The following is a 26,314-nucleotide window of genomic DNA, read 5'->3' as shown; positions in this document are numbered from 1 at the left end:
TATACTAATAATATTAATAATACATTACAGAAATAATAAATATAAATATAATTTTGATTGACATTCAATAAGTAGATTTCTAAAGAGTAATGACTAATAGTAAAATATAAACAATTTCAAGTTTTTACTATTAAAAGGTTTACATTTCCTTTTTAAAATAATATAATTTATGTTATAAATGCAATCTGTTTCTTTGTAAATAATTTGCAACAATTGAACGTATTTGTCTACCTTGGACCAAATCATTGCCTGCAAAACGCTGATCAATAATAGGACCCAAATGTTGTTGAATTATACCCATATCAATATCTATTGACCCTTCTTCCACTGGCAATGGTACATTGTTTGTTATACATATATTATGTAATACTGTGCAAGCATTTATAATTTTAGTGCATTTTTCTGGGTGATATAATGAAGGAATCTATATTTAAGGAGACATCTAAAAGTATTTTAAAAAACAACATAATCAATATTATACAGGTAGATAAAAACTAATATTAACTTTCAATCCCACCTAAATCTCATTTTAAGAACCCTGTTGCATCTTTCTATGATACTTTGAGTTGACATTTGCATTTTATTATAGTACTGCTCTACATCACCAACTGGATTATTAAAAGGTGTTGAACCAAGGGCGTAATGCATATCCAGAATCACCTGAAAAATGCATATTTTATTATAAAATTGTTCATGGGTTTTTAAACATAAGTTTCATTTTCTTAATGCCTTCATCATCAAACCTCGATTGGTTACCAATATTTTCTTACAAATTAACTTTTATTATAATTTCTAATCATACGTGGTAAGATTTGTTATAATTTAATAAGGTAATTAAATCAGTTTCAATTATATAGGTACCCAAAAGAAAAAATCCTTGTTGACCATTTCTATAAAGTTGCTCTACAACAGGAAGTACATCACAACTGTTCCATATAAATTAATCATTTGTAGACCCAGGAAAAGGTGCATACCGTTTAAAATTCTGAGCTTTGCATCACATATCTGTATGTATGACAATTCAAAACTATAAATACAACTTTTGTATCAGTAAATTTGTTTTTTTTTTAGTACCTAATGAAATTAATTTCTAACTTTTAATTTGTCACTACAACATTACAAATAGTACAAGTTTATCAATACCTATATAGTTTATTTAGAACTGATATATAAGCTTACTCATTGTGGACTTTCCTAAGTTCTCTTATATTACCAGGAAATTTTACCCAAGAACCAAAAATATCATCCTCGTTTAATGCAGAAGTAACTTTTTCGATACATCGAGATACAGAACTCTGAGATATCGAAGCAAATCAGCTATTACTAACTGGGGTCTGGTAGCTACCAGTGGCAAAAAAATGAAGAGCTATCAAAACCTAAAAAAAAAAAATATTAATAGTTGGTAGCTAAATAATAATATTGTTCTATGATAATAATAGTCATTTTACTGATATAGGTGTTATAATTTATAAGCTTTAGCTATGTATAAAAGTCATATAAATTAAAAGTTTGGATGTTTTATATTAAAAAGTAGGTAGGTACCTATCTAATCTAAATAACTCGCCTTTGTTGATGCGTCTAAATCAGATGATATTTTTTTTATCTTTAGATAATGACTTAATTGTCGTATTAAAATGTTACTCAAATTCTTAGTTTGTCTGTAATTTTTTATAAATGCTGAGTTCGAAAGTTCAAAAGAATTAATAATATTATTATTGTGAATTCTTGGATTTCTTTGAAAATATTGATGGTGTTGTGCATTTTGAATTGCAATTAAATTTGCCAACTCATCAAAATAGGCCATAATTATATTTAAATAGGTTTTTTTCAAATTGGGAGCTAGATCTTAATGAAACAAAATTACAACTTTAAGTACTTTTTAAACGTTCGAAATCAAGGCACGTTGGAACTACCTAATCATTAACTATTGTGATACGTCGTAGATATATAATTGAAATTGTGTGTAGTTATTGTAAATATACCCATGCAGGCATACAAAGTAGTCTACGACTACTTCTTGACGAGTGGTTATTGTCATATGTTTTGAAGTCGTACGACTTTTCATTCACTAGCGTGTCGACGTGTCGTATGAAATTGAAGAATAGGAAATAATAAAAATCGTTCGACAATTCCTTAATGTCGTATAGGTATGACTATTAGATAGCGCCGTTCGAGAATTGACCCCCTGCCCTCCGCGGTCAGCGTACCTGTACACCATGGAAGCCCGCTCTCTGTTTGACTGAGCCTTTAACAGCTATGACTGAGTTCACCAAAGAGTCCATGGGCGCAACTAGGGTAAAATGTATGGGAGTGCTAAAATCTAAAGCACAACACGAGAACCCCCCCCCCCCCCCCTTTTTTTTTTGGGCAAAATTATTTTATGTACATACAAACTTAATGTTTTTATAAAATCATTAAATAATCTAGCATAAAATATCAATTCAGCATATCACAATATAAATTTATTAAATAATAATGCTCATATTATAATAAATTTATTTTTCTATTATTAGTTAATGCAAACTTATTTAGAATTTTTTCCTTATTAATGTTATTTGTAATGTCTCTTTCAATACATATTGAAGCTAGATTTGTAAATCGATTTTGTCCCATGCTTGTTCGAAGCCAATTCTTCACTCTTCGCATGGCTGAAAAAGATCTTTCACACGTAGCTGATGATACAGGTATTGTGATTGCAACTTGAATCAGTTTATATAAATTTGGATAAACATTCTTATTTATTATTTTCTTTATGTCTTTAAAATTGTAATTAGTGGGTAGACAGTTTTTTAGAACAATTATTTCTGCCTTTAAACTATTAATGCATACTTCTAAAAGGTCCTGCATAAAATATTAAGGAGTATGTAAGGAACAGTAAGGTTACACAATTTTATATTTTCATAATGTTATAATTCATAATTACTTTATAGTGGTTTATAAAAAGCATGCCATTTTCAAAATCAAGACCTAAAAAGTTATCTATTGATATTGCTAACTGTAAGCTTTCAGCTGAGAACCTTTTTTCTAAATTAGTTATTATTTGATCAATTACACGCATATAAGCTGTTTGTCTCCAATAAACATTAACTGCAATATCCTTATCTACTGTTTCATGTTGAGCACTAGTATTGGTAAATAAAGCAAAATCATTCAATTTATTTGGATGATTTCGTTTACGTTTTGATCCTAAACAAAACATATTAAGTACCTACCTATCAAGCTATAACTTGTTTTTATACATTTTTATATACAATTAAATTTACAAGACAAAAAATATACCTGTGGTTGGAATTTGAAGATCTATTTCATTTTCCTCAGAAAATTGTTTAATTCTTGTCCAAAGGTTACCAAACGACTCATCAGATCTTAGGCTTTTAAATGTTGATATAACTCCATTAATAATATTTACTGACTTTCCTAATGTAGTATCAATATTCTGTAGTTGGTTGCTTAATACATTTATTATACCTAATACCTCATGGAGAATAAAAACTAAAACAATAAATTCACTTCTTCCTATTGAAGTGAGAATTCCTAGTATTAACAGTTTTTAATAATTAAACTATTAAAGAGAAAAAACTATTTATATTTATACAGTTGAAAATAACAATTACCTATTGCTTGAGGCACGTTCTTATCAGCTTGATCCTCAATTTCGATCTTAAGTGTATCAACAATAGCAACATAATTTTCAATGATGGCTTTACAATTTTTAAAACGGCAAACCCAACGAGTATCGCAAACCCTCATTATAGAACCTTTTTTTAAACCTAACTTAGTCTGTACTTCACATAATTTAATATTGCTTGTAGGCTTTGAAAAGTGAACATATACCGCTTCAAGGGTATTGAATATATTACGAGCCACCTAAATCAAAATTTAAATACATAATATTATACTTTTTGTTAATATATTTGATAAAAAATTCTAAAATATGTTATACCTTAATTGATGTACATACATCCACAACAACTAAATTTAAACGGTGTGCCATACAATGTATGTAAACGGCAGTTGGATGGTGGTCTTTTATTTTAGTTTGTACACCATTTAAGTGACCAGACATTACACTGGCACCGTCATATGACTGTGCTACAATATTTAAATGTTGCAGACTATTTTTTTGTTTTTTAAAAAATTCAAATATGGTTGTTACAATCTGGTCTGCCTTTTGACCACTAGACACATCAACAAACACTAAAAACTGTTCATGAATATTTAACTCAACTGTGTATCTAATACATATCGATAGTTGCTCTTCTTTATGGCATCTAAAACATTAAGTTTTTAGTAAAACTAAATGAATATTAAATATTAATCCTACATACAAGACTATATTATTATTATAATTACCTTGCTTCATCATACATCAGAGCAAAAATCCAACAGAAGAAACCTCATTTACAATAATTTCATTAACTTCATCAGCGCATAATTGAATAATTTCATCCTGGATTTTCCAACTAGTATAATTAACATGCCGGTTATGCATATTTTGAAATCCCGGTACTGATTTTACATACATGTTGCATAACTCTTTGAAATTACCTTAAAATTAATTATTTATTTTTATTTTTAAATAGTTAAATAATAAGTAAATATAAATCTAAAGTTAACACCAAGAAAAAAATTACTCCCATACTGTAAGCTAATGTTTATTTTGCTAAGTTCAAAACTGAATTCTATATTTTTATTTAATTTTTTTCAAAAAAATGGTAATATAATATTATTTTTAAAACTTACCTTGATTAAGTGAAGTAGTTTCTTCATAGTGACCTCGAAATGCCATTCCTTGTTTACTGAAGTATAAAACTATATCTATAATATGGCACATATAGTTTCGATTTTGCTTAATTTCTTCTTGAATTGCAGCAGACAGTTGTGATAGTACACTTCCAGACTTTTTAGCTGATATACTAAGAGCCAGTTTTGAAACAAATGTCAAATGGCTCTTAGAAGAATTATGTTTCTTCAATCTTTCTGAAAGCTATATAAAATAACACAGTAAGTATACAATTTAATTTTCAAAATCAAATAAATCTTTATTTATTTATGTATGTACAATTTTAACTTCCAACTTCCCTAGTCAATCTAACTCACAAGTTGAGCATTTAAAAGTATTAAATCTATTCAAATTAATTATTTAAACCTACTTTATGCCAGTTATTAAATCCTATTGTTGTCTAAGTATCTTCCATATTTTTATTACCAAACATACGACAAGCATAACAAAATGTTGCATCGCACATAATACTGTATTCAAGCCACTTATATATATATTGAAATATTCACTGCTGAATGACCTAAATTGAGAACCAAATTTTGTTTTTGGATATGCCTGGAAAAAAAGGCAATTAATATTAGATACCTATAAAATTATTATAAAAAATAAATTATACTACCTTTTCTAAATATGTAATTGAAAAAAAAAATGTGTCAAATAAAAATAAACAAGTGTAATATCTTAAATTACGGATGTTTAAAATATTAAGCATATAATATTATAATAATAAATCTATGCTTGGGTACTTTAAAAATAAATCATAATAAGCACATAAATAGTTAATCCACTTACTGTTAGTATGGGGCGCATAGGTCCAGTTTCTATGTTTCCCAAATCATTGCAGTTGTGTTCAACTACATTTATTTTATTGATCGATGGAATAATGGGATCATCAATATTATCTTCCTCTATAAGTTGGTCATTCGTCAAAGTATGGTTTTTAGTGGTGACACGAGAATTTGTTTTATTTTTATTAAAAATACTAAACATTTTAATTTAAATAGAGTTCAAAAGTAAAAACAAAAATACGACAATGTAGTATGTTATACGTACAATCGTCAATCGTTAACTCAGCAATAAGCTAGTTAGCTGATCTAAAATGTGTCAGGTCCGCTAAACCACGATGTGCATTGTGCAAGTGTACACTGTATAAAATATACTCGCAACACGCAGCCAAATGTAAAATAACTATAATGTGGTGTCTACTCACTACTGTCTATATTAATATTATCAAGTACCAACTAACTAACAAGAGAGTACAAAATCAAATAAAATAATATTATAGTGGTGAATGACAGGCCCGTATTATTGTACCCGAATGGAAATATTATTTACAAGACGTATATAAATAATTTTTAAATCCGTAATCGATAACGTCATATTAAATTGCATTCTATTATTAATTTATTGTATTATGTCGACAGTTCACTCTTCGCTCTCTTCTCGTCCCACCTATGAACGGGGCAAGTTGCGATGATATCAGATATCTACATACTGCTGGCATTATAATATTTGACGATACAAATATACAATTAACGGTGGTTGTTGAGCATTAGTACTTAGTTGGGAATCTAGGAAAAATGTATTAAAATAAAACCTAGTGATTATACGTATTGTGTACACGGTACATTTTAATATGTAATAAACCCAATTTAATAAACGCATTTGATGTTTCCATTGACCATTAGAGATTAAAATAACTTAGAAAACCAATATTTTAATAATTTATCAATTTTACCAGTCAATTAATTATTATTTATAAAATCAGAAGTGTTACAGTTACCGATATTGTAAAAACCGGTACAGAAAATTTGGGAGTGCTAATTTTGATATTGGGAGTGCTAAGCACTCCCAAGCCCCCCCCTAGTTGCGCCCATGCGGCAAAGACCAAACTATTTGGTGATAGAAGTTATAAACCAAATGTTGACAATTACGATTGCTGGTTTTTTAATAAGTACCTCGTAAGCACGAGTGCAGAACACTATTTGGTATTTTACCTATATAAAAAGAACAAGGAATTTGGTTCTTAGCCAAATACGATTCGACATGATAGAAACTATAAACTATAATCGACAAAAGGCATGCACTTTTATTTCAAATTGTTAATTTCGTGTTTATTGATAGATTTTGTTTTTAATTATTGAATTTTGTTTTTCAGATGAGTTATCCATCGGTGTATTTTTTATTTACTAATTATTGTGTTACTTCTGTCGACCAATTTTATACTGTTCTTGTTCACTGCTTTTAGAATTGTGTTCATCCGAAAGAGTACGTCAAAATTATTGATTCGTCAAAATAACCACAATGATATTATGATGTGAATAAGTTTGAAAATTTGATATGTTTGATATTGGAAAAAAATACCAGTGCTCAGTACAGTAGGGCAAAGAAGAGAATTTTGGAGTGAAAAACCCTGGGAAATAAAATCCCCGGCCCTATAAGAAATAAAATTCCCAGACTACAATATTTCTCACATAGTACATCCACATGATATTATTGAACAAATATTTTTTAAATGCCAATTAGTGTAATTACCACATTATACATTATACATTCTACTTATCATTAAACAAAATAATATATAATATTATGTTTCAACATAATACCTAGGTACCTACATGAAAAAAAAAATATAATTAATATATATTACTTATATACAAATAAACGTTTTCAGAAAAGGTCCTATGCAGCAGCTAATAAGGTTATCGTATATCAAATGTAAAATCATATTTTGTTTGTGCCCGGAACGTTAATTTATTATTATTACGTAATAGCTTATCACCTTATCAGAATATTATAATTAGTGGCAGCAGGTATCGCCGACCGCTCCGCACACCACAACCTCGGTGACCCACACCATACACATATCTCATACGCTATCGGTGAATTATGTTTGTATACAATTTTATGTGTGATATATAAAATTTTCTTTTAATCAGTAGGTAGTCGCAAACCCGTGTGGTTCGAATGTTCGATCAAAATTATTGTAGGCGCTAATCACCGAAGTTTTTTATTGTTATATTATTACAGGTAGGTGCTAATCGTCTAGTTCCTTTTTTTATAATATTTTATATTATTCGTGTACGCCGGTTGTCGTTTTGTTTTATAGTATATTCATTCGGGAGCGTAAATTATTATATTTGTTTTTATATTATATTATTATTGTGTGTGGTAGTCGCCACTTGTAGTTTTATGTATTATTATATAATATTGTAGTTTTTTATACCTATGTACCTATTATTGTTTGTATGTACGTAAATTATTATAAACACTGTGTGTGTCGAACACATTTATATAAATTTAGGTAGTTGCTGCTGGCCAGCTGCACTCCACAAAACGGTGAGTTTAATTATTATTATTAGTTTTATGTTTATTAGCTGTATTAACCACCAGCCATTATTAAACTATTATTTTATACCAGTTCAGATAGGTTTTTGATATTATTATTATTTGGTTATTTGGTGACTGGCCCACAGCCTATTGTTCGTTTCAGACCATGAACTAAGATAATATGGACTGGTGGCGACATGATGGGCGGGTGGTAGTGGTGCGGTCATGTTTTAAAACGTAGTTTCCGTAGAGAGGGAAATCTTGAAAACGAAGCGATCGTAATGTTATTTTCATGAACTACCAAGGATCAACTATTCAACTGTGTTCCGTTCGTTCGCTGGTCGGCGGGCGCGCGCCGCGCAGTGGGTGTGCAGTGGGTTGTATTCTTCTTTGTTATCTATTATTTTTACTTATATTCCCGCGTAAATTCGTAAATAATAATATAAATATTAAATCCTGTTTATTATTTATTATTAATATTAGTTCATGCTAAATGCTATACCTATAATACAATATACTTAAACAGTTTTACACATATATAAATGATTGTAACCTTAATTATCAAAAAAATTTATTTTAACTGTTATATGCCCAGACAGTTTTTCAGTCGGGCCGTTTTGGCCGGTGCACACTGGGCGTCTGGGCGTCTTGCGCTTGAAAGTGGCTGTGGGTACTTGATTCTTGTGCAAGCATGTACAGTTTTAACTTATTGTAAGATGTAACACTTTAAGAGAACAGTTAGTGAATCGTGAATGTTTTGACTGTGTATATAACTATTTAATTAAAAAATATTTTTAATTTTTATACGCTGATCAGCTATGTTTCAATAAGAAATCGATAATCTGTGGCTTACAGTTTCAAACCATTTTAATATGTTGTATTTATTTATATAATTTGAAAGAGTGTCAATACTTTCAAATAGATAGCGTTTCAGTCACTAAATTTCTCCCACTACAGAAATACCGTTGAATAACTTGACCGCAAATATTAACACCGTCGCCAGTCCATACTATCTTAGTTCATGTTTCAGACCCACACAGATTTCATAAAATCTTCCGATTCTTCAATTATCACTTAGTATATAGCCACATAGGTACATATTTATAATTTCATTAAGTTGATGAACAAAATATAGGTACATCTAAAAATGTATACAATTTTTAACTGTATGTCTGTATGTACTAATATCATACATATGGAATACCATTTTAACAGTATAAAATATTTCTAAAATAAGACTTTTTTGAGCTTATCAGTAATTATACTAAAAATTATAATAACAGTTATGAAATTATGGAGTTATAAATTATCATCAATTATGTCCTGCTACTGGGAAAAGCAGTAACTACAATGGTGTTATATTATTAATGAGCTAATTCTGAGTATAGTTTTATAAATGTTAAATACAGAAAAAAAGAAATCCAGTGGCTTAAAATTCAATCTGGAAATGTCGTAACTACAGTGCAATTGTAAAAATTGTACCTTTGCTAGACTAAAACGCAGTAGTTATCAATTCCTACAATTAAAAGCAGAATGCACACTGTATGAATTAAGATAATATGCAGGATTCAAGGACTGGACACCAAGTCTTATCACCTGGTCAGACAATGTTACATTACTCCTTTAATGAGTACTCACGACATCTGTTGTTGAATTGGGTCAATTTTAATGTGATTTGAGGGGCATTCAATTCTTAACTTATCATAATATTATATACTCTTGTCTTCTTGAGTGCTTTGGACAGATTTATATATAATAGTAATGTAGTAAAGAAGTCTGTGGTTCTTTGTTACGAATTTCGTACGAAATTGTTAAAAGAATAGGTACAAATGTACAATGGTAATATAATATTATTATCTACTTATACTTTGTTGTTTCATGTTTGTGGCCCTGTTCACAGCGAAGAGTTGTGTAATCTAACAATAGTTGATAACTTATAATGAATGGTTTGATTTTAAGCATATTTTAATATAAAATAGTAAAATGCGTATTTGTCATTTATTTTTTGTTCTACAACGTGCAGACGGTTGGTATGAGCTGTTGTCGAGTCGTGGCTTGCACCATGGAGGTTAACATTTTTATAACGGTGGGGATAAAAGAGAGAGATTGAGGGCTTGCGGCGTACATCACGGAGAGTAACGTTTTGTATATAGACAGGGGTGATAAAAGAAAATAACGGGGACTCGTGCCTTGCACCACGTGGGTTAACAGTTGTTCATGGGAGGATACAAGAGAGAAAATGATACATTACGACGACGACGACTGATGTCTTGAGGTGACATTGTGGAAAGATTGTGCGTAGTTATCTTTGCCCATCATCAGGCCCACTACGGTATGCTTAGCCCATCATGGCAGTCGCTGACACTTGACACGATGGTGGAAGATAATGGCAGCACAAATTATCTTGTGACTCGAGGTCGTGGAGTTGTTGGAAAAACAGGGTCACGGTGACGCGACGGAACAGACGTTGTTGTAGTCAGAGGTCGGAAAAATCAGTAATTTACCGGCGGCGGCGTTTTCCAGGCGTCGGTGAAAAGTTGAGAAGTAGGACTAGTAGGAGCAATCAGTGCCGTACGTAAAATTTTTATTCAATAATTAATTTTATAGGCCAGGCTGCTCCTTCGGCGTGTGCCGGCGGACACGACAGCGACGCGCGATGGTGGACCGCCTGCCGCGGCACCGAGACGACACACTGCTTTTGTGCGGGGTTCGGGGGACATATATTGCATAACACGGTTGTGACTTGTATAGCTGTATGAATTCATTATGTAATCGTAACAGTGGCGTAGCCAGGGGAGTTGATGAGGGGGCTGCAAACCCCCCCCCCCCTTGCGAGTCCCCGCTACGCTGTCTGCCCAATCCTGGGCGCCGTATAGTAGTCTGCTGTGGAGCACGCTCATCAGAAGAATTCTTTTACTCTCGGACGGACCGCCTATGTTAGGCATCAGCCTGTCCAAGGTGGTGGCCGCTTTTCTGGCCCCGGCTGATACCACAACCACGAGGCCAATTAAGGACAGTCTCTTGTCTAGTTGAACTTCCTTATCAGATTTCCATTTCCACGGAAATTAGGCATCTGTTCACATACAGATTTGGCTTGTGTTGCCTATACTTGCCAGGGAGCACCACGCACTCCGATTTCTCCGGTGCTATGGTCAGACTGTTGTTGGTCATCCAGGCGGTGATCTCCTTTAGCACAGGACTGACTAGTTGTTCTAAGAGTTCGATGTTGCGCACTGTCACTGTCGCGCTGTCGTCGGCGAATGCAATCAGCTTGACACTGTAGTTTCAGGGTGCCGTCGCACAAGAGATTCCACAGGGGTTGGTCCTTGAACCAACCCCTGTGGAACGCCGCATGTGACCGGTATGCTGAGGCTGCCCGAGTGTCGTCTCATCATTATCACACGGTTGCTCATATATTACCTCAGTGAGTTCTTTAAGTACAGTGTGGGACGCATGATCTCCGGAGAGCCTCGTCAATCAGACTTCATGGAGCTGAGTTGAACGGGTTTCTGACATAGAGTGTGACCACTGCACATAAATCTCTTCTCCGGTGGGGACCGCTGTTTGCACCTCTGGCGATGTTGAGTACCTTGGCAATAGCATCCGTGGTGGATCTACATCGTCTGAACCTGAACTGTCTGATGCTGAGGGAGTTTTCGGAGTATTCTTCCAGCCTGCTGAACAGCATCCTCTCCAAAAGCTTCCCATTTCCGTCCAGTAGACTGATGGGTCTATAGCTATACGGAGCGCCGTGCGGTTTGCCTTGACCTTTGTGCAGCAGTACCAGACAAGCTCTCATCCATCTTGCGAAGAAGTGTCCAGGTCTGATGCATGTGTTGTATGCAGCAAAAAAGATGCCAGGGAAGCGATGAACTATCAGCTTGATGATCTCGTTGGGTACGTTGTCCGGGCCTAGATTCATACTTGCCAGTAACCGGTCTGCTGCGACGAGCAGGTCTTGTTCAGTGAACAGTTCACTGCCAGTTTCGCGTATCGGCTCCAGTTCACCCGATACTTATACCAACGCCGGTATTTCTGCCCAGTTGACTCGGTAGTGAGGGATAAAAGCCGCCGGAAATTTCCTGAACAGAACTGTCCTCCAGAGCAGGAGTGCGTCGGCCCAGTCTTTTAATCACTAATTTGTAGGGGACGCCCCAGGGATCGTTCTCTACTTCCCAGCATAAGGCGCTCCAGCTGTCTTAATGAGCTCTTTTTATGGCGAGTATCAGATCTTTCCTCAGTTGGTAATATACGTGAATGCTTCCATGTGGTTTTCCTGAGTTAATCTGCGCCTCGCTTTCTGATAGCGCCTGCAATTCCGCGATCTCCTCATTCCACTAGTGTACCGCCTTCCTGCCTTTGAATTTTAGCCTGCAAGGCATTGGCCCGTCATACGCCTTGGACAGGAGGAGTTGCAGGTGGGCTGAATGGTCTTTTGCCGTGGGACCTGTTGGGAGAGTGTCTGTTGAGCCTGTCCCTTGCCAATGCTTTAGAAGGGACTCGACTGACCATCCGTTTTGGACTTCGCGGCTCCCTGGTAGGGAGGTAACGTTGTCTGCGTAGATTGTAAACACTATGTATTCGTGATAACTGGTGGAGTTGAGTTCCGCTAGGACCACCCAGTGTCGCTGTGAACGAAGCGTGTCAGGGTGACGTCGATCACCGATCTGACGTTCACCCGATTGTAAGTTGAAGACGTACCTTCGTTGCAAATCTGCAGGTCCAGTAAGGCAAGGCAGAAAACCCCGATAGCATGGCTCCTCTAGCGTCATCACTGGCAGATCCCCATTCCGCAGAAAACGAGTTAAAGTCGCCTCCTACTATTATGTCGTTGGCTTACAGATTCTAGCTGCGAATAGATATCTCCAGACCACAGAGAAACTGGTTGAAGTCCTGGATCGTGCAGTTTGGGGTGCAGTAGCAACTGTAGAAGAGAGTGGTGCTAATTCTTGCCAACGCGTAACCAGTTTCGGTGTAAGGCAACGACGCACTTACTGTCCGAGCTCTGAGCCTAATATTTGTCTTCCACAATCTTTTGATATAAGTCACTGATTAGCGCCACATCCGTCTTGCGTTTGAGCATTATCTGCGTGAGAAGCTGCTGCGCCGTCCAGTATTAATTCAGGTTCACTTGTAGAACCTTAATAGCCATGGTTTCCACCAGCGCTCTATTTCTCTTTGGTTTGCTTAATCTCTGGTCCGGGTAGAGGATTGTTGCAGTCTGCAATCAAATGCCCTACTTTCTTGCACCTGAAACACTTCCTCATCTCGTGGCTGAAGCAGTCGGCTGCTACGTGTCAAGGAGCTGTGCACTTCGTGAAGCCTGGTGGCCATCTCCTTCACAAAGAAGATGACTCAACCATCCTTAATTTTCTAGGCTTGTGCAAGTCTGAACCCTGGCGCCATAGGGACTTTCGCGATTGCCATCTTCACACCGTTTGAACCTTCACGGATCACCAGATTGTTGGTGGCCTTCAGCTCACTGTCATAGGTCTCGATCTCTAGCTCCCAACTCATCTTCGTCGACCGAATCCTCTATCCCGATTAGTAGGAGTGAAATGCTAGGAGCCGGGCGTCTGACCCCTATCGATTCGCCGAACTTCTTCCTCAGTGCGTGAGGTTGAAGCATTCTCCTTATCCACCACCTCGAGTATGATGGTACCAGATTTCGGCATTCTGGTAGTGATGTCGAAGGCCATCGCCTGTTCACGCACAGTTGCCTTGACCTCTTTTACCATGTCGGCGTACGTGTACGTACCCAAATTTTTTTTCTTGGGCTACTGCCTCGGTCTTTAGCAACCACCTCCGCTTCTTGCCACTGTTGTTTCTGGTAATTTCCGGTGGGGCATTTGGAAACTCAGCGGTTTCATGGCTCTCCGCTGCTTTTTGCTTTGGACCAAAGTGAACTCCGACTCTTTGGTCCCCAGATCGCGTTAGAGAACGGTGTTTTCGACTGCCGATGCACCCAAAACTGCTGGTTGTTGGCCCCGTTGCTGTTGTTTACCACTAGACCTCTCCACCAGCCTTCTGCTGGTTTCTGGGGTTGGTAGTTTCATTTATATCGCTACCTTCTACCCTTTCCTGCCCAAATTGTTCCACAGCCAACATGCACGCTATCTGCTTAGTAAAATATCAACTATTTGGATTTTGATTTTTATCACTTTCATTCTTATCATCATTACATTTTCCATCCAGCTACTAGGTTGCGTTAAAACCAGCTATGTATTATGGATGACGGCGGAGGCACTTTGGATCCATTAAGAATTTGCTCGTTTCCAGTCCACTCCATCTTAGTCCGTGATATAGGTTGTGGGCTATGGTATTTTATAAATTTTTATCTTGATAATAATACACTGCTGATATAGATATAATACTAGGGCTTGAAACCAATATTTGATACTGATTTTAAATACCAGTTAAAACCGTTAAAAACCGAAATCGAAAACTAAATCGAAAAAAATCAATACTGGTAATCAAAATAATAATAATATTTATATTTATAATAAATATCGTTTTCTGGCCTCAGGCATATGATGCGCATAATAATATGATATTGGTACTATAAGTTACCTATCTACGTGAGTGATGAGAGAAAATAGTAAGTGTGGTTATACGGTGGTTTTCTTTGGACCAACTTGAGGTGATGTTGCACAACAAGTGCGCAGCTCCACGCGGGCATCACTGTAAATAATTTACAATTTTCGAATATAGATAATTTACGTGTCGGAGCCCATCCCTTGTATTAGTTTGTCGGTAAAAGAACGTTTATCGTTTAGGTATTCTTCGATCAGAGTTCAATCGAAATGTCGAATTCGAAATCATTCACACAAGCATTGAAGTCAACGCCATCATTAACATGTACAAAATCGCATGATCCAGGGTGCTCTCGGCAGCTAGCAGACTCACCGAAATCAAGGTAAATAATATTATGTTTTGCATTAATAAAGATTATGTTGCACTAATTCAGGTTTGGCCACCCCCTTCCCACCGCCATCGAACGGAGCATATACGCGCATAATAATAATTTTAATATAATAATAACTATTTGTCATGATCTTCTCAATCACTAACAGTTATAGTTACATCATGGACTCACAATATTCCCTCTCGTTGGTCTCCCCATACGTCGGGCATGATACACGTTTTTCTACTCTCCTAAAGTACAGTAGTAACTCGCAACGTTTCGAACTCTTTATCAGCTCACCAAGAGGCCCAGACATTGCACATAAATGGCGAACACTGCCGTCGCGTATTTTGTTTCCCCTACGGTCGTCCACTGGTTTATCGACAAGCCTCGACAACCGGACTCAATCTACGAAACTACGCGTGTTCACCCTCCACTCACAACGAGACCGATTTACCTCCAAACTACACATGGTTCATTATTAAATAATGAAAAACTTCGACGCCTTGGTTAATAACCAGACCTAGTCCAATGTCACACAGGTGACACAGGTGAGCCAGTGGCAGACCATAGTTCTAAGGGGTGGGGGGGGGGGGGGGGGTGAGTGAATTTAAATCCATAGAGGTAATGACGTCCAACCTCTCCCATTATTTTATACTGTAATAATGTATAGTGGTGGTGAAAATTCCATGATGGCCTAATAAAGGATGACATTTGTATAAACCTTATAGAAAAAATGAACTCAAAATTGAGTACAAAATTTACTATCAAGAATGTTTTTAGAAACCTGTCAAATAATGTTGATAAACCGAGAAATTTCTCTGGATGAAAGATGACTAAATTCTATGAATGTAGTTAAGAAAAAAAAGTTTGCTCCAAAAGATACCTAGGTATTGATATATCCTGGAACAATTATGCTGTCTACTGTAACGATCAAATGACTTCAACAAATAGAACACTTATTTTAAGTGGTTTTAAAATATGTTGGATATAATTAATGTATTTGGTATAAAAATAGTTTTTGGTAAAAAAAGATAATGGTAGAAAAGTAATAGTTATTGTTACTGAATTTTCTATTTCAAAAATTGTTTAACTGAACTCAAATGCTTTTTATAATTCAACTGTAAATTAAAATTTATTTACTACATATACCCGTACAAATTAAATACAACATTATTATATTACTAATCAGGTACTTTGAAAGTATAACACATTTTGTAAATAGTTTTATCTATATAGTAAGAATAATAGTTTTTTAAATGTAATGTGTACCAATATGTAACCGCAATGTTTTCAGAAAAACTCAATTCAACCTACCGAAATAATAGTAAAAAATTGTTATAGTAGCAATAATATCATAAAATAGTCGTAATTATATATTAAGCTGATAGACAGTTTTCTCTCAGAATCGTTTTTCTAATTCTATATCATTGTATTCTAATTTAACACATCCATTACAGTGACCCACTTTACAACTAATGTACATAGGTATAGACATATAGTAGTACATAATGTAAGTATATTCGAATGGTACCCACTTGCTGAAGTAGGTATACTGACACCGACTTTACAGCATAATGTTAATTATAGCCGAAAATTCAAATACATTGATACAGAAAACGAATAAGTATTTTATAGTTACCTACACCAAAGATACGGTGTAAAATGCTCAATAAAATGAACGCAAGACATGAAAATTGGTACAGTTGGTTTATAAGTTGAGTATAATAAATATTTATACAAAGTTTGAATGTAATTGTATATTACACAAATACAGTTTTTTACTGAGAATTCAAATACGTATTTGAAATAACTTTCAAAATAAGTATTTGTATTTGTATTTGTTTATTTTAAAAAGTATGTTTTACAAAACTGCTTAATACAGATGAATAGTTTTTTTTTTTATAATAATAAGTAACTTTTTGAACGTAGAAATAAATTGGTTTAAATTAACTAATTTTATAATTTTATTAGAATATCTTAGATGTTATATATGTGAGGTACACCTCCTGTAGTCGAATTGTCGATACCGCATTCATTTGTACCCCTTCGGATTTTGAAAAGTCCATCCTGTCCCCATACATAGCCCCAAGAAGTGACTAACAACCAATAACCTACACCATTCTCGACTCCCCATCCAATTAACTTAGCATTATAAGTTCTCATAAATGTCGCGTTTTCAGATTTCCCGTAAACACCTGTAGCAGAAAATAAATTAAAGCTGTAAAACACATTAAATTGTATAATATTTATTGTACTTATGAAATATATCTACGATTATTGATCGTATTTATAAACTAACCACTTCTGTAGGTATAAAAGTCATCGTATACATCGAATCTTGCTGCGATTGGCCCGTAAGTTTGCACGTCTTTTTGAATGGCGTCGAATGTTAGGTAATACGCGTCAATAGCTGTAATCATAATATTTAATTGTAATACTCAGTAAATAATATAAACAATAAAGAAATAGCAATCACGTCAGTATAATATTATTAGCTACTGTAGAGTGTAGACTTACTCTTTACGTGATCATTATTGTAATCAATTATTTTGTTAGTTTTTACCATAACGCTGTTTGATACATTCATGATTTTTTTTATTTCTTGGTTGAACTTGGTAAGGTGGAACTTGGTAAGGTTGACATTCCTATGTAATGCAATGACAATAACGATTGTTCTATAATGTAACACCTAATCAACTATGTGAATTACATCGGTAGTGTTGTATTTTCCACCGGAGACCACGCCGTGGCTCTTGAAATATTCCCAAGCTTTGATTGGGTAATCTTCAGTTTGGAAACTATGACTGCAGGAAATTAGGTCTTGGGCGGACAGGGGCTGATTGTAATTTCCGTTACTCGCTACGCACATTCTGTCTGCGAATGCCCCGGTGGTTGCGAAAGCCTGTTAAGGTACGATGATCAGTGGGATTATTATTTATTATTTTTTAAAACCCCTTTGTTTCCATTTTAATATAGTGTTTCCTTCTTCCACCAAATAAACTTGTATCTATATTTACCCAAGTACACTCGCATTCTCCTTTATTGTATACTGCGCCTATCGTTTTGCAGTGGAGCCAGTGTTTTCTTGCATCAAATTGTTGGTAAATATTCTTGTCTGATACGTAAATAGGATCGCTGTTTTTGTATACGATATTTAATTTAGTAGTGGGTTTAACTTCTTCCAACGACATATTTTCCGGTGTATTTGGATCAAAATTGTCTTCAGCCTGTAATCATATTAATAATTTATTAAAATTTGGTTTGGTAAGAATCCAACTTCTGGGCCGTTTCGAAAATACAAATCAAGAGAGGTGAAAAGTCAAAGAAGTTGTGGTTATAATTTTATATTTTAGATTCTGAGCGTAGCGATGAATGTAGTATTAGTTTTACAATGATTTTACATTTTTAATTAATTTTTTTCTGTTTGTCATCAATTTTTGGGGTAGTGAAAATGCTTCGATTTTCCACATTATCATCTCTTCTGATATAAAAGTGAATTTAGTTGGTACTTTTAGAATGTCTAAATTCAAAATTCCCAGTAGTATTTGGGAAAAACAAAAAAAAATTCAGGAAAATTGGAAATTTTTACGCAAAACTAATTTTTGGTAAAATCAATTTTATTTTTTTTTGGCACAACTCAAAAGCTAATAACCGCGGTCACTTAAAGTTATCATTAAATTTATATATTAGCATTTTCTATACATAGTAATACATTTTCAAATCATTTTGACTCTTTTTGAGATATTTATATAGCCATGGAAAACTATTAGAATTGTATAAACTTTTTCAAAACTATTGTAGATAAAACTTTTTTACTTGGTAAAAAAGCTTGAAAATGTAATGCACAGTTCTTCATAAATTGTTATAATAACAGATAAAACATTTTAGAAATCACGAATAGTTTTTATATGCTTTTAAAGTTCAAATTTTGCCCAAATTCATCAAAATCTCGTAAATTTGCTAATTATTTTTCATTTTAAAATTCATGAAAAAATTTCTTTTCTGGTAGCTAACTTTAAAAATGTTAATAGAAGTTCCCAATAATATTTTCTGCTTTAAAAAAAAAAGTTTACCGGAAAGTTTTATTAAATATTTTAACGATATTCGATATTCAGCGGTTTTAGTTATTAAATTTGATTATTTATGTAACTACCTATACTAGAATGACACACCATCTCTGCCCTGAATCGTTCTTCGTATGTAATGATTTATCATTGAATTCAAATCTAACACATCCATTACCATCACATACACGACAACTACTGTAGGTACCTATAATATAGCAGAGCGATACCCACTTGTTCACTTTCTTATACAATGGTTTGGTTTTTGCCAATTTAAGTTTTTCTGGAATAATACAATTTTAGATGCTCAGATTGTTTATGAACCATGGACGTCAAAGTGCTTAATATACCGACTATCTACCGACCACAAATTTGAAGTTTTAAAATTTTGAAATAAAACACCATCGAATCCCACGTCAGTGTTGTCTTAGAAATTATTTATAGTTTGATAAACATAGAATTTTTTAATGTTGTCACTAAAAAAGGTGTTGCTTAGGGCGTACCGAGCAAAGTAGGCCAGGTCTTCAAGCCTTTTTTTTTGGAATTTACGACTTGTTGTTGTTGATTTGTTAACAAATGTATGTACCTAACTTTATCAAGAAATATGTCCATATATATTTACATCATTACATGTAAAAATTTAAGACACAGCTCTTTTTTTAATAACTCGTATAGAATATTGAATAGTTAATTATTTAAAAACTATTTTTTAAACATAATACTACATGGGAACCTAATTGTTTTTTTTTTAAACTTCTATTTCTAAAACTGTGGGAAAGTGATCAGTAATATTAGTTTGGATGACTCCTGTTTTAATTATAGGATTAGTTTCATTACAATTTGTATTAAATATATGAACAAGGCAAGCATATCTTTGACTTATAATTATACGTTAGTTACCTATAATGATATAAAACCATCACAGAAAATATATTTAAATATTCTTTATTATCACAATCAACTCCAATAATATTCAAATTTATATCAATAATTATAACATATTCATTAATCTAGGCAGTAAATTGCATAACATTTCTAAACATTTGTACCTAACTCTTGAAGTTTATCTATATTCTATATACACAAGAAATTAAAGAAAACATTAAATATGCTTAACTCAACTTTCACAAAATTAGCCTCTAAATAAATATTCATATTAAAAAATATTCACACTTAAATTATGGTTTAAAAAAATCATAATACCATCATTTTTGTTTCTCTTAAATTTAGAAAAGTACCTAAAAGTTACAATCAGCTATTAAAAAAATTACAAAAATTTACATCATGCCATATTTCAGTTAAAATGATTAAATCAAAAATCTTACTCCGTCATTTTCGAAGTACAACAAAAATTACATCTAGCAGTTCTAATATTACAATTAAGTACATTTAAAGTCAGGTTAATGGTTAAAGATAGGTTGTATTTTATATAAATTCCAAAAAAGACTTAAGATATTGAGTTTTATAATTTAGAATACAATTTTATATATTAAAAATAATAAATATCCATCATAAATAAAAATTGAATTGATATTATTTTATATTTCAGTTTATAAATGGTTATTATTATTTTTAATTTTTAACAAATAACTTTCAACAAAATCTTTCGAGGTACCTATGATATTTTTTTAAATAAAAATTGTACAGTCATTAAACTTGAAGAAATTTAAATTATTTTTCTCTCTCATACATCCTATGTAGTCTAATAAAATACATTTTCTTTTATTGAATATTATAGATTCGGCAGCAGGGATCATTTGGTATTTAATTACTTTAATATTTTGAAAATGGTTATAAAAAAAATACCATCAGTTCCCCAATTATTTTTTCGAGATAACAATGAATGCCTATTATGTGGTAAAAAAGTTTGTAAAATTGTGGTTTTTTGACTTTTTGGAGCTGGGGTAAATGTACCTAAGTCCCCAGTGTTTTTTTATTAATGACTCGAAAACAAGTGTGACACAAATTCCAAAAGTAGGAGTACAAATTATTAGGGACATCGGTTTTTACACAACGTACGTTATCTTACATTCTTACATATATACACATATATACATATATATACCTGTTACTAACCAAACATTAAATAAAATATTATATTATATTATATTATATTATACTCATGGTCTACGGCGTATATTACAATTAATAAAAAATAAAATAAAATACAATTACGCTTATAAATTATGAAATGCTGTCATAAAATTTTGGAAGTACCTACTGCAAATATAACTCATCTTGGTAATGTACGAATGTACCAGTTGCGTAAACAAATATTTTTAAATATTTTAATATATAATAAGTAGGTCCCGGATGTTGATGTCTTAAAAAACCTTTAAAATACGATTAAAAGTCACAAAAATTACCTAAAAAACCAAAACAATAAAAAAATATGAAATAAAAACTATTTATATAGATTAATCAGTGCTCGAGTTGGTAAATTGAAAGAATGGGAACCCAAATAGAAATTAAAAAACAGCGTTCCAACTGAACATTTATTTAACACTAACTCGTGGGGGGCTTCGCCCCCCACACCCCCTTAATTGCAACCATCATATTTAAAAATAAATAACTCCTAATATATATTATTTTTGACGAAGTGTCAATATGTTTACATTTTTAATCACTTCAAACCTTTCACTTTTTCCTAGTAATATTAAATAAAAAAAACTATTATATGTAGGAAATTCAATTAAAAACATATAGGTACATAACAAAATAAATATCAATAACAATTATATACAGTAGAATCCACTTAATTGGGACACATCGGGCGGTGACCTATTTGTCCCCATTATCCGAGTGTCCCGATTAACCGAATAACTAATAAACCGAAACTATTAAAGTGCATATAAACATACATAATAACTTTATTTAAAAAATACATACATACACACTTAATTAATACTTTATTTAAAAATTACATATGTATTAACTATTATTATTATTAGTAGTAGTAGTAGTAGTAGTTGTACATTATGTATACATATTTACTATTTAGCATTATTATACATATCGTAAATTAATTAGATTATTATTTTATTACATATAGATATTTATGATACATTAATTGATTAACATACTTATATTTATATTTTGTTAGGCTGCAGAAAATCGTCCATTGTTTTTTGATTTAATTTATCAAAACTTTGTTTTTTGATAAAATCTGCACAAACGTCTAGCGAAGTTGTTGGTGCATTTCCGTTTTCATTTTGCATAAAATATAGTCTCAGCTGATCAATACACTTTTCTGCTTCTCTTGTTGTAATTTTGACGGGCTGAACGTCATAGTCATCGTCATCGCTTTCTTCATTTTGCAGACTTCTTTCAGCAATTTCATTGATAATATGATCGTAATTTTATTTTTATTCGTAAAAAATACGAAAAAACGTAGGCTAGTTGACTCTTATCGTGGTAATAGAAAAAAATGATTGACATAATTGACATAAATGATTGATATAAGTAAATTACCTGTATGTACATTATATGTACATATACGTGCGTATATAAAATATAATAGAGCCTTAAAGATTAGATAATTACAGTTTCGATAAGAAAGTATAGATAATTTAGGCCAAAATATCTAGTTCAACGATTTTATTTTTGTCCCTTATAACCGATGGTTTGTCCCGGATAAATTGCATTAAATTGCATTAAACTTATACATCCGTTCGGGACTATGACAATTTGTCCCCATTAAGCGGTTGTCCCCTTTAAGCGGTGTCCCCTTTAAGCGGATTCTTATGTATTATATATATAGCTACTTAATACATTTTTAATACTAAATAAATAGTAATAACTTCATAACAGTATGTTAATTATAAGTTAACGTTACTTCAATGTGTAAAACTCAAGACCCAAATAAAGTCCATAAAGGCATGTAAGAAGCATCAATATCTTAGGTCCGTTTTGCCAGCACTGCCACTTTCGAATCATAATACCAAACCTTAATAGTATTATTTACTTTTTTTTGTACAATTTTGTACAACTAAAATTAAATTTTGTACACCCCCCCCCCCCCCCCCCCCCCAAACACGACCAAAACCGTTTTTCTATGCGCATACTATTATGTACTATACTTGTGTACATTTTAATTGAATGACAAAACAGTTTTTCAAATCAATTACCTGTATTTTCCTGCATTTCCTATGCCCATACTATTATGTACTATACTTGTGTATATTTTAATTGAATGATGATTCAAATATAAAATACATAAAACGTAGGTAGTAAACTATTTTATTCCTCTTTTACGTAATACTTAATATACCTTCCATTCTAATTTATTATTTATACACATTTTATCATACCTTTTTTTATCCAATAGATAATGATAAATACTTAATATACTTGCTTACAGTCTCTTCCGTGTTTGAAATTATATCATTGATATTTGATATACCATTTATTTTATTGACGTGAATGATGCGATTATATTTTTAATACCAAAAGTCCGAAATGTAAATTTATCATTTTCTTTATAAATCTATATCGAATTAATTGAAACAGATCAAAATTATTTTTATTTTATATTTTAGTGTTTTACCATAATTAATAATTATTAATTATTATTTTTAATAAAGAAATTAAATACTAATACTTTATTTTATATTTATTTTGCCTTCTTTACATACAATTGTGAAAAAATTCAACAGGTACACTATAAATTGAATTTTGATAAAAACTTGCCAATTTTACTGTAAATTTGGTAAATTTACTTGGTAAATTACCAAAAAAACCGTGGCGTATAATACTGTATACAAAAATATATAAATATTATAAAAATACTTTTATTCTTACCAAAATATTTGATATAGATTTATAAAAAAAATGATAAATTTACATTTCGGACTTTTGAAGGTTTTAAATCAAAAATATTAGAATGGTCTTTAATTTTTTGAACTCCCGAAAACCACGTACTGATGATATTTCGTCAACTTGAAATTGTTTAGCTAAACGTCGTATACTGGCATCACCATGTTGAAAATCAAATTTATCGGGCCATGTCTTAGGATCTAACATGTCTAAGTCAGCAAGTAGAATATTGTACTGATCTTTGAACAAATTGTTGTCACTTGTACCTATATGTGATGCTTGCACGGTGAAGAGTCTACTTTGTAAATTGTTGGCAAGACTTCGGGAAAATTGGGATGGTTTAATTTTGGGTATTACCTTATTATTGGATAATTTAACATTTTTAAACATCAATTGTTCATCTCCACATGCATTTAAGGCTTCTTCAGTTTTTGGACCATGATGGTCTATCATAGATTCAAAAATTCTCGGTTAGGTAACTAGTTGCAAAATTAAAGCAAAGTCATTAAGCTAATTTTTTTGTAACTTGCGACCCATTAGTACATTTTTAATCAAGTATTATATAAGATCTATTAAAATAAGTAAATAGGTACCATACTCCTCAAGTTATTTAAAACTGTATACTAGTATAGTATAGACAGTATAGTACCTACCTATATACTTATTACTTACATAGTTACATATATTACTTATATTATTTACATTAAGCATTTAGCTGACCAAATATGTTTATAAAACTTAAACAAACTGAAACTGTTACAATTTACAGCTAGAAAAATAAATACAAATAATAAATTACTTACTTCTTGGTCAATATTTTTTGATGTTTTCACTTTTATTTTTATAACAAATTGATCCATTATTATAAAAATTAGTACCTATATTGTTAAAATAAAAACTGACTGTTGACGATTCTTAAAATTAATATGAATTTATCACCTTTGATAATAATCAATATTTTCAATAATTTAGTAATTGTTGACGTTCTAAAAATAAAAACATCGACAAATATAACAGCGATAGATAAGAATATCTATATCCATAGACTACAAGAAATTACAGTGTTTTCATGTCATATATATTTTATTCTATAGGCGACTATAGCACATAATAATATTATTCTTGTGGTAAAAGTGTGAAACTAATTTTATAGATTGTATACTTCTTAATCGAAAAATAAATATCTCATATTCGTGGTAAAAATTGAATTTACGCAATTACACATTCAAATTTAAATTAGATAAGAATGTTCGTATTAAGCCGTACGAATGTTCGTTGTCATTTATATTTTATATTGCGTACCCGTGCGTTCTTTTAGGAAAATGTAGTATGGGAACGCTAATTAAAATCAAAAGCTAGTATAGGAGCTGAGTTCCCATGCGTTCCCGCCCAAGTCGAGCACTGAGATTAATATGTAATTAAAACACATTTCAAGCTTGGGAAGCATCATCTACGATGCCTCAAAAAATTATGCATAATTCATCGACATCCGGGCCCCTAATAATAACTTACTCTCCATATCTTAGTGTTTATTTCTTCAATATATTCGTGTGATAAAAATGTTTCTTGTTTTGTTAAGCAAATATTGAGTAAAATTATGGAAATCAAACATAAAATCATAGTCACGATGGTAATCAATAAACGCAGAAATATCCGAAATAACAAAAGTATATACTACAAAATTAACTGTTCAACTAAACTAAATGAGAACCCTATATTTTAGATATCTTTTATATGCCCCTACATTTATGTAGAACTGTTTGATCATTTCAATTATAAGCGTTTTATTATTTACCTATTATCTTATAATTGTCCATAAAAAAAATGAATGTATGACAGTTATATACATAAGTACGTTAAATTTGTACACAAAAAAGTAACCGTCTCAATCGAAACTGACAAAATAAAATAAAATAAATAAAATTTCTTATTCGATGACTTATTCACAAAAGTAGCTAATGTCTTAGTTGTAAATATGTTTATTGCTAAAAGAAGAACAATACCTTATATTAATTAGTTAATTATATATTAAGACTATTAATATTAGGTACTCTGTTAATTAAATATGCATTGCTAATAATTGCTAGGTAATATTATGTAGGTACCTATGTCATTAAAATATGAAATATTAATGGGCGACAATAACTAAAATTCAATAATGTTATTTCAGGTGCCTAATTTTTATTACAGTAACATATTGTTCAAAGTGTAAAATAAACCTAATAATAGTTCACAATTGACAGATAGAAGGAAGACAGCAGCCAGCTGCTGATTGATAACTTTAATTCGGTCACACACGTACATAACTAAGTCTTACTATAATTGCCTAACGAAACAAAAAGGTTAGATTAGATAAGTTTAGAATTAATCGATTTTTAATCGGGATTTCAATTTATTGGATATTAATTGTTTATT

General features: G+C 32.1%; 3 protein-coding genes across 3 annotated transcripts in view; 1 reads left to right on the top strand and 2 right to left on the bottom strand.

Annotated features, from left to right (window-relative positions):
- Positions 1–3,937: 3,937 nt before the first annotated feature.
- LOC132934441 (zinc finger MYM-type protein 1-like) lies at positions 3,938–4,370 on the bottom strand. The gene is made up of 2 exons (XM_061000741.1): positions 4,354–4,370; positions 3,938–4,271 (listed from the first exon to the last, which is right to left on the bottom strand). Exons 1-2 carry the CDS (start codon positions 4,368–4,370, stop codon positions 3,938–3,940), a joined length of 351 nt encoding a protein of 116 aa, XP_060856724.1.
- A 3,424-nt stretch (positions 4,371–7,794) lies between these two features.
- The window catches only part of LOC132937309 (uncharacterized), a 30,061-nt gene continuing 11,541 nt past the window's right edge, over positions 7,795–26,314 (top strand). Inside the window, exons 1-2 of the mRNA XM_061004136.1 lie at positions 7,795–8,122; positions 14,890–15,029. Coding sequence (XP_060860119.1) covers positions 14,917–15,029 — 113 coding nt within the window. The 5' untranslated portion in view covers positions 7,795–8,122; positions 14,890–14,916. The remainder of the gene's footprint in view (positions 8,123–14,889; positions 15,030–26,314) is intronic.
- Positions 16,998–24,352, bottom strand: LOC132936533 (cathepsin B-like cysteine proteinase 5). The gene is given in 7 exon segments (XM_061003272.1): positions 16,998–17,215; positions 17,320–17,430; positions 17,538–17,565; positions 17,567–17,665; positions 17,731–17,922; positions 18,038–18,247; positions 24,005–24,352. Coding segments are annotated over 7 exon segments (1,206 nt in total).

The sequence above is a fragment of the Metopolophium dirhodum genome, chromosome 1, assembly GCF_019925205.1.
Source record: "Metopolophium dirhodum isolate CAU chromosome 1, ASM1992520v1, whole genome shotgun sequence".
Taxonomy (NCBI): Eukaryota; Metazoa; Arthropoda; class Insecta; order Hemiptera; family Aphididae; genus Metopolophium; species Metopolophium dirhodum.
Note: the sequence above shows the minus strand (reverse complement) of the source record. Positions and strands in the feature narration are given on the sequence as shown.